Source organism: Plasmodium berghei (genome assembly GCF_900002375.2).
Source record: "Plasmodium berghei ANKA genome assembly, chromosome: 1".
NCBI classification, from domain to species: domain Eukaryota; phylum Apicomplexa; class Aconoidasida; order Haemosporida; family Plasmodiidae; genus Plasmodium; species Plasmodium berghei.
In genome coordinates this window covers 505,172-515,659 of record NC_036159.2, presented here as the reverse complement: position 1 = coordinate 515,659, position 10,488 = coordinate 505,172, and the positions used below count along the sequence as shown (strand labels likewise).

Below are 10,488 nucleotides of genomic sequence, written 5' to 3'. Positions count from 1 at the left end.
AATATCATTTATATAATTAAAATTATTTATTTTTAGATGTTATAGTATTAATGATATTATGAATAATAATCTTTTTGATATTCATTATTTATCAAAGCTTTTGTTTTTGACGTTGTCGTATAGTTGGATTATTTAAATATAAAATATATTAAACTTATAAATTTGATAAAAGCATACAAATTTTTCTTTTAAATAATAATTTGTATTTTTTTAAAATAAATAATTGTTTTTATACTTTATTGGAGAAAGTTATTTGCTTTAATTTTAATTATGTTGTGCAACTTTTGAGTTGTTAATTTTTAATTAAAAAAAATATTAATATATATTTTAATATTTTGTTTGTAAAGTTCAAAAATGAATAAGTTTTATATTCAAATTGTTTTATTTTTTTTAACCATCTCCCTATATGTGAATAATAAAACCCTTGCAACTGAACCCTCTCCAGGAAGATCTACAACACCCGAATCAACATATCATTATCTTACGTAAGAAAATACAACAAATATATATATTACATATTTCATTATGAAAATATTAAATATACATCATCGAAACAATGTTATAATATAAATGCAATACCTTTATTTTTATACGCATAAAAAATATGTCCATTTTTATCAATGGTAGTCCAGAAGAATTATATGAAAAAAACAAGCACTTATTATGTACCGATCCAGAAGAAACTATAAAAGCAGGTGATGTTATGAACGAAGCTGTGAAACATTTAGAACATCATGCTGCAAAATATAGATGATTATAGAGTTTATGATAGAGATTCTAATAGTTCTTTGTTTTTATTTAAAAAAAAACATCAATCCGACCCAGAATATTAAAAAAAATGCATTATATAGCTCGTAAATGCTATGAGGTATCAATTAACGAACGATATTAAAGTTATAAATCAAATTAAAATAAAAAAATTATTATAATTTGATTATACATATATTTCTCTTTGTTTCCATTAGTATAATGAAATAATAAACATGTCATGGGACCCCCGATTATGCAAATTTTTAAATACTGGCTCTTTTAAAAGTATACAAAAACATAAATAATTAGTCAAATTAATATATTATTGTTACTATTTTTAGAAATTCATGATTTATTGTTGACATTGTTATATGATACTATATATTGTTTCCCATATCTTCAAATTCATAATATTTTAATTTACATAATGCAAATTATTATTATTTTAAAAGTTGTCCGTGTGTACAATCCAAATTTAGTAATGGTACAACAACGTTACGAAGATAGTTCTATGAACTGTCAGAAATATTTTTATGCTTTAGCTGCATATGTTGAAGTAAGGAAAATTTATTTTTCGTCCCCCCCAAATCATATTTTTCATATAATTCACAATATTTTATGCAACTATATATTATTAATTTTGTAGATATCAAAAGACAAAACTATAATTGTCAGGGTTTCAGCAGATATAAATGATCACAACCCTTCCAATGAAAATATAAAAACGAAATAGTAAAAAGTGCAAGTTTATTCAAAACTGAGATTGATTCTGAAGATGATATTAGAAAAGGAGAATTAAAAAAATGTTTGTTAACATAGCTGGATACCTCATTGAAATAAAGGCGATTGTGTTAATATTACCTACGTTGAATCTGTAATCAATATCCACATTTTAATAACATAATAATTTATTTCAACATTTGTTAAAAAAATATTGTTTTAAACAAATGTGTAGATATTTATAATTGCAAAATATTTAAACATTTTATATATTCATCCATTTATGTTTTTTTTCTTAGATTAATAGACATTGTACCATTTAACAAAAAATGCATTATTGAAACAGTTATAGGTTATTTATCACTTCATAAATAAACATATATTTTTCAGAATCGTAATATTAGAAGATTGATGTTAATAAAACAATTTATTTCCGTGCATAATTATTGCTTTAAATTACCATCATAAAACACATTTTTCCGTTTTGAAAAAGTATATATATTTGTTTATGTCTTTTAATATTAGGATGCATCTATATGTATTAATTTTTGAATACTACAAGTAGAAATGTTATTATTTATGATATTTCTTTCATTTAATACTTATCACCCTTTTGGTTTACCAAACATAAACATCATCTATCGGCTAAAATTTGGGGGGATATCCCATATATTTAAGCGATTTTTTATTTATGTATACTATTTAAGATGTTAAACTAATAATGTTTTAAAATTAATCAAACGAGACACATAAACCTCGAAAAAATAATATTATTAGTATCTTCAATTCTTTCTTTCTTATCTATATAGGGATAACTCTTTGAAGCTTTTAGCATAAATGTATTATCCATGCCTTCTAAAAAAAAAATGTGTTTATGGTTATTTAAAAATAGCTCATAAGAATTACACGGCATCACTATCTTATATATATAAATATATTTATTGTTTATTTAATAGACTTTTAAACAACCAAATATTATTAAATATGAGCCAATTAAACCATCTTTGACCCAGAAATAGAACCATAAACACCTTAACACCGAGACAATTGTAACTAAAAAATAAAATATTTTTTGTATTTTAAGTTTTTTATTTTATATTATATATCTTGCTAAATAAAAAATATGTTTTATAATTCCCATAAATTTACAAAAATATGCATCAATATTACTAGCATCAAACAATTTTTATCTCTTTAAAATTTATCAGCAAAATATTTAGAAAATTTTTATTAAAATTAATAATAAAAAAATTACAGATATCACAATTAGGTATAATAAAAATATACGATTTAATATAAATTTTATTATGTGTTGTTATGATGAATAGGAAATGGTATTATTGTTACAGTTGTAGTAACGCATTAATACACAAACTAATGTAACTATTACCTTAGATTAAGCTATGTTAATACATAAAAACATAAAAAATATGTTTTACGTTCAAAACAAATAGAAAGAAATAACAAAGCTATATTTTTTATATAATTGCCAGCATATTATATGTATAATTATATTCAAATCATATATATTAAAAAATATTCATTAAACTAAATATATTTTTTATATCATTTTCTTTATATTTTAAATTGTTGGCGTTGGTGATAGCTAAAATTATACAACTTTGTAACATATGTAAGGTATCATATATAATTCCATGCATAATAGCATATTTTATAAATTTTATTTTAAAGTATGTTTTAGTTGAATGAGCTATAAAACTCAAAAAACTTATATATTAATAATGCAACATTAAAGATATTACATAATTAAATTTGTTTATTTTTATTTATTATAACATTTTATAACCCCAAATCCATAATATTATGCATACTCATTTTATTTATGAAAGCTTTGGGTATTCAATACTTGCAACCAAACTAATTAAATATATATTTTTTATTTTTTAAATAAATTTTATTTTTATAGTTTTTTCGAAAATTTGTTTGATTTTAATTTTATTTGCACAATTTTTCGAATTCCTGGTTTGTAGTTTTTAATCTAAAAAAATATATATAAATTTATTAGTATTTTGTTTATTAAAATCGAAAATGAGTAAAGGATATATTAAAATCATTTTTTCTCTTTTAATTTCATCCGTATATATGAGCAATAAAACTTTTGCAGCTGAGGCTAATTCAGGTATTGAAGCTTTACGAAGATTTGCTCGGCCACCTAGCATGTAAGAAAATATGACAGTATATATATTCACATCGAATATAATTCGTATTTATGGAAATGTATATCTACATAAGATTGAATAGTAAAAACATCAGTCTATAAATTCATTTATATTTTTTCTTTGCAAATTAAAAGGTCGATTTTTCCCAATGATTATTCAGAAGGAACAATTGAAGAACAATCCTTCAACTCATGTGTATACCCTGAAGAAATTGAAATAGCAGAAAAGGTTATGAATGAAGCTGAACTGTTATTACAATACCATGCTGCAAGTACGGATGATTACAAATTATATCATAAATTCAGTAAGGATTCAATTGCATATTATAAGAAACATAGAAATACATTAATTTTTAAATTTAATCATAAAATCAAATACCCAGACAAGGTATGAATTAACAAGGAAGCATTTTTAAGTCATAATATTAAGTTAAAATTAAAAAATAATTATTACATATATATATATATATATGCTTTTTCCCTGTTCATTAGTATAATTATATAATAAGCATGTTATGGAATTCAAATGCCAAATATGTTGGTGATCAAATTGTTAAAGGTATTAACCAAATAATCAATCAATTTAATATACGATTCCCAATATCCAATATTTCATCTTTTATTATTTCCAATATTCTATAATACTGTTTTTTTATCTCTTACTCGTTATTTTTCGTAATGTCCTAATTTACATTTATGTAAACATATAATTTTTTTTAGAAAAAGTTGCACGTGCATACTCTCCAAATTTAATGATGATCCAACAGCGTTACAAAAATGATGCTATATCGTTCCATGGATATTACTATGCTTTAGCAAAAAAAGTTCAAGTAAGGAAACATTTGTTTTAGTTCATCCCTCTAAAAATGAAAATTTACACATTATATAGTGTAATTTATGCAAAACATATATATATTTTTGATTCATTTTTAGGTATCAGACGACACAACTATAATTGTCTATACATCATCTGATGTAAATGACTATAACAGTGTCGATAAAAAAAAATATACAAACACTATTGTAGAAAGTGCAAACTTATTCAAACCAAAAATTTATTCAGAAAATGATATTAGAAATGGAGAATTGACAAAAATGTTTGTTAATTTATCTGGATTTATAATTCAAAAAAAAAGGGATTGCGTTGATATTACCTATCTCAACTCTGTAAGCAATCTACGAATTTTTATAACTTAATAATTTTATTCCACGATTTATTTTGTTATTTCGTTATCCTATTTTATCACTTATAAAAAATACATACCATTTATATAAATGTAAATATTTATAATATATGATGTTCATCCGCATAAAACTATAATATTTCCTTTTATATATTTATCCATTTTTGTTTTTTGTTCACAGATTAATATTAATACCACTATTTTTGAAGATTTATTAATTAGAATAATTAATTTATCACAAATACTAACTATTAAGAGATAAACTACCATAATTTTCAAGAAATAGTGTGCAATCCTCATAATATTTTTGATCATTTTAATGTTGTAATACATTATTAATAAAATAAATATGCTTTCATATATGATGTCTATTTTAATTTATTTCCATAACCACATTTTTTAATAAAGTTTACTTTCTATATAATTTCTTTAAATCGTTTTAACATAAGGATGCATATATTTATTTTGGCGAACGTCATAAATATAATCATTATAATTTGTGAAAAATATTTCTTTATTCTCCCTGTTCATATTAATATTGATAATCCTTTTATATGTAGAAATATATAAATTAGTATTTTTCTTGTACTATTTCCCTTATTTTCATTATGCATATACAACTCCCCATTGTTATTATCAAGCTTAGAAACCATTAAATATATCAATAATCATCCTCTAAATCATCTATTAATGATTTATTTTCTCTTTATTTTTTTCTCTCTTAAATTTTCTCTTTGGAACTGTTTTCGAATTCCAAATAATGAATACTAATATATTTTTAGAATTATAGAAAAGAAAATTATAATTCGAAATCAAATAAGTCAACGATACAACATTGTTTTATATGGATTATTAAAATCCATATATTTATATTATAATATTACACAAAAATCCATTTTTTAATTGTCTTTATAAACCAAATTACTTATAATTTTTCGATATTTATATAGACTTTTAAATTCAGATCCAAAGAATCTGAACCCAAAACAAAAACTATTAATTAAATTTATAAATAATTGTTCCTTTTTATAAAATAAATAAATGGTACAGAATCGATATGCATAACTTTCTATATGTTTAATAATCCCATTTTCTCATCAACTCAATTTATGACCTTTTTCATGTTTTTTCCTTACTTCCCTTCCTTCTACCCCAGTTTCTTATATTATGAATTGTAATCACTTAAAGCAGTGTTCTGTTCTAGGAACAAGTCGATTGCAATATTTGATAAATTGACCCATAAACCATTAACCAAAAATTAACAATAAAATACAAAAAGTACATAGTTCAACACATTTAACATTAAGTTATATTAACACGAAATGAAATTCTTATAATTTTCAAAATATATTTCTTCATCCTCATTTTTTCTTAAATATTTACACTTAACATAAATATTAAAAACTACAACTTATCCTTTACATATCTTAATAATTTATTTCCTATATATATTTAAAACAATTATTTAAACTAATAAATGTTATCAAATTATAAAAAATTATGCAAAATTAAATGCAATATAATACTTAACCCTATCCCGAATATGGGGTCCACAAACATAACCCTGACTCACAACATAAAAATATATAAAAATTATGCAAAAATTATGTAAAAATTACTTATTTCTAAATATAAAATTTCTTAACATATATAAATCATTATTACTATTCCTGAAATAGCACTACTCTTCGAACCATATATTAATGATAAGTTCTCTTCTTTATTTTTTTACATTTTTTTCGAAATCCAAATAACGAATACTAATATAAAAATGGTAAACATATTATATATTTTTTGATAATCACATATAAGTAATCACGAAAATAATTTACAAATCCCTTATTATTTACCTTATAAGAAATCCCGCAAAAAATTGCTATTGTAAATAATATCGATAAAACTGGAATTAATTTATTTGCTAACGACAAAATTGATGATGTATCTTCAAATCCTTGTGCAGAATGTTGTAGAGAAATTTTTGTTGTTATCCATGGAAGAGATGGAGTATCGTTACATTTAGCATTTTTACATGTATTTTTAAAATTATTATAATCAGTTGATAAAGTAGATAATATTTTATTATATGAATTGGCATCATTATTATTATTATGATATTCATTAAGTTTTTTATATTTTTCAACAAATTCATTAGCTTTGTTTAAATATTTCTTGCAATCTATATTGTTTACATCAAATTCAATATACATATTACATAATATATTAAATGCATCATATAATATAGATATAATATTTTTATTCATATTCACATTCGTCATATCGTGTTTTTTAACTATAAGATCCTTATAACTATTATAATAAGTTTCAACACCAGTTATTTCCTCATTATACTTATGATTATTTATATGTGTAGTATAAAAAAACTTTAAACTGTTTTTTATTTCATTTCCATTTAGGCTTAATATATAAATTAACCATAGCAAAATGTAATCAACAATATCGATGTTACTTTTGGCAACAGACTTAAACAAATTAGAATCCTTAAAGAATGCATCAAGCAAATATAAACATCCAGCATTAACTTTTTCGATCGCATTAACACAATTTTGATTACTACAATACTTTTTGAAATCATTATTATTTTCAATTTTATAGTTTTGATTACTCGATTGATATGTAAAATTCGTCGATAAATTCTTGAACCTTTCACACTAAGGAAACATTTAAAAACAATTATTAGAAATGTATATTATTGAAAATTTTATTAAAATAAAATTTAATGATATTTATATATAACAAAATATCAAAAAATGTAAAGGAAATTATTATTATTAAAAAAATCCATATATCACTTCCTTATTCATTGTGATGAAATTTAATTTTAGATTTGTAAATTAGGTACAATCATGTTGCTTTATATGCACTGCATCAAATACTTGACGCTAATACTTTAACCCTATATATAACAATTTTCTGTAGTTAAATATATTATAAGTTTTCCAATAGTTAATATAGAATAATAAAATAATACTATTACTAAAGAAATTCTCTATTTCTTTTTATAATAATTAGCTAAATTACCTTAGATAGAGGGTTGCTTAATACATTTTTGATCAAATGTATATATGATGCATTTTATACAAAAAATGTTGTTCTTACTAACATCTAGTATAACTTTATTATAAAAATGGATATAATTTTATAAAAAATTTTAAATATATTTCCTTGTATTTATGTTTGAACATAGAAAAGGAATATATTTATATCTTATGTTTTAATGATTATCTTTTAAAACTTAAATACTGTATAAATCTAAAAAATAAAAAATTTTATTATTACTATAATCTTTAACAGTATATAAATAGACATTTTTTAAGGTATATTAAATTTGTATATACTTGTTTCTTATAATATATAATATAGTTTTTTCTAAAATTATAGTATTTTCAAATTAAGTTATATGCTCCACTTTTTATGCAAATTAAATAAATTTAATAATACTTTTAATTAATATATATACATTCCAATTATATTTTAACATTTCAATAACTTCATTTTTATTTTTATATAATTCAATTTAAAAATATACCTTATTATGTAATTTTATAATATATTTTACACGTCTTTTCCACGGTTTAAAACAATTAGCACTGACCCCATATTTATTAAGATATTTATAAGTTTAAATAAGCCTTTGAACGTAAATATTTTTTAAAATCATACTTACCAAATATTAAATATATAACACATAAATAAGTATTGATGTAATTTTTAAAGTATAATAGAAAACTATGTATATTAGGTTAGTATATTGCACTTCGAGAGGAGATATAAAGGAAGTATGTTTTTTTAAGACAATAATGCAGCCATATAAAATTTACTTATTCTACATAGTTTAATAATGTCTTATATTTTCTAACATTAAGGTTTCTAATTCATGTATACATTAAAATTCTTAATTAAAAATAACTTAGAACTATTATTTTTCTAAATATATAGTTTGCTTTTATATTTTATAATAAACTATATTTAGTTTTATGATGAAAAACAATATTTTTAAGAAGACTATAAGTATTAATATTATTTTGTTTGGTAGTGTTAGTTCAATATTATCGCATTAAAAGTTTACTTAACTAAAAATTATAACATTTCATTTTATAATGCATCCATACATTTTTATTCTTATTAGAAGTTTAATAATATATATCAACCTGCTTGAATAAAATAAAATAATATATTAATCTAATATTATTGTTGTTACTAATGATATATCACTGTACACTGCAATGCGATAACTAATGCACTCAAGAGCAATATTTTAATCTAATTATTAATTTTCTATGTCGCATTGCTTTTAAGTACATCATTTTATAACATATATATTATTTTGTAATAACAATATATTTAAAATATAAATTTTGAATTTGTATATATATGATAACCTAATAAAAAATATTATTATCTCAAAAGAAATTAATTATTATTTGCCTTCTCGACAAAGTTAATATTAATATTTAATAATATGAAGTTTTCACAATAAAGCAATATTTCAAAATTAGTTATTGGTAGAGTATTTTATTATATTATATGTATATAATAATAACTCTAGTTCATCTATCATATTAATTATAATTATTAGAACAAAATATGATATGAAATTTTATTAATATGCTTATATTTTTTCTTTTAACTATTTTAAAATATAATTTATTTATCCCTCAAAAGTTGAAAGTTTAAAAATGAATAGTGATTAATCTATTATTATACCTTATGATAAATAAGTTAAGGCATACAAAGCAATTTCTATTAATACAAATGTAAAATAAAAAAAAAAATAGTAACACAATTAAAACTTAAAAAATGCTGTATATATAATGCGATTTTTATTTTATTATTAAAAATGTTAAATGTATAAAACGTCTTTTATAAATATCGTCGTATTGTTGAACCTCGATCGATGTTTTATGAATCTATATTTTATGAATACCTATTATATACTAGTATTATACTTAATATTAATTATATACATATTAACCCGAAGGTATATTATATTGTAGACAACTATTCCAAACGAATATAATTATATGTTATACCCTCATGTATAAGATTACTATATAGTTTGGTTGCGAATTTAAAATTTAAATCAAAATAATAGCGACACAAATTATAGGCTTTATTAAATAGAATTTTCATCAAATAAAGAAACATATTGTGTTATGCATAATGCAATATAGTCACATATTAACAAATTTTATATAATAGGCAATTATGATATAGCATAATACGAATTCATATATATTAATATATACAATATAAATATTTTACTTTAATCATATTATATCGATATAAACACTCAATTATATATACTATAATTTATGAAAAAATGTGATGTGGTCGTTTTCATATTAATTGCCGTACCCCTTTTTTGGTTACACATTTAGACTTCATCTAGAGATTAACCATACGTAAATGGTATATATATTTAATCAACATTTATAGACCAATAAATATGATAAAATTATAAACAAATTAATAAAAGTATAACCATAACCCAACACATATATTCCATAAAACATATCTATAACCCATAGCACAGAACTCTAACCCATAAAGCATGAACACCTCAACATTAGAATATTATAATTAAAAAATAAATTAATTATATATATACATTTCTTGACTTTGCAACTTTATGTT

At 21.0% G+C, this 10,488-nt stretch overlaps 2 protein-coding genes and 1 pseudogene across 2 annotated transcripts, besides 1 other annotated feature; 2 read left to right on the top strand and 1 right to left on the bottom strand.

Moving 5' to 3' along the window:
- The first annotated feature begins 354 nt into the window (after nt 1–354).
- Nucleotides 355–1,845, top strand: PBANKA_0112721 (annotated as a pseudogene).
- Nucleotides 355–1,845: a sequence feature (fam-a protein, pseudogene).
- A 1,674-nt stretch (nt 1,846–3,519) lies between these two features.
- PBANKA_0112701 (fam-a protein) lies at nt 3,520–5,095 on the top strand (the record flags this gene model as incomplete). Its single annotated transcript, XM_034564108.1, has 6 exons — nt 3,520–3,650; nt 3,785–4,037; nt 4,142–4,208; nt 4,370–4,479; nt 4,583–4,816; nt 5,015–5,095. 6 exons carry the CDS (start codon nt 3,520–3,522, stop codon nt 5,093–5,095), a joined length of 876 nt encoding a protein of 291 aa, XP_034419732.1.
- A 1,438-nt stretch (nt 5,096–6,533) lies between these two features.
- Nucleotides 6,534–7,655, bottom strand: PBANKA_0112681 (BIR protein; the record flags this gene model as incomplete). Its single annotated transcript, XM_034564097.1, has 3 exons — nt 6,534–6,593; nt 6,684–7,502; nt 7,644–7,655. 3 exons carry the CDS (start codon nt 7,653–7,655, stop codon nt 6,534–6,536), a joined length of 891 nt encoding a protein of 296 aa, XP_034419731.1.
- Between the last annotated feature and the right edge of the window lie 2,833 nt (nt 7,656–10,488).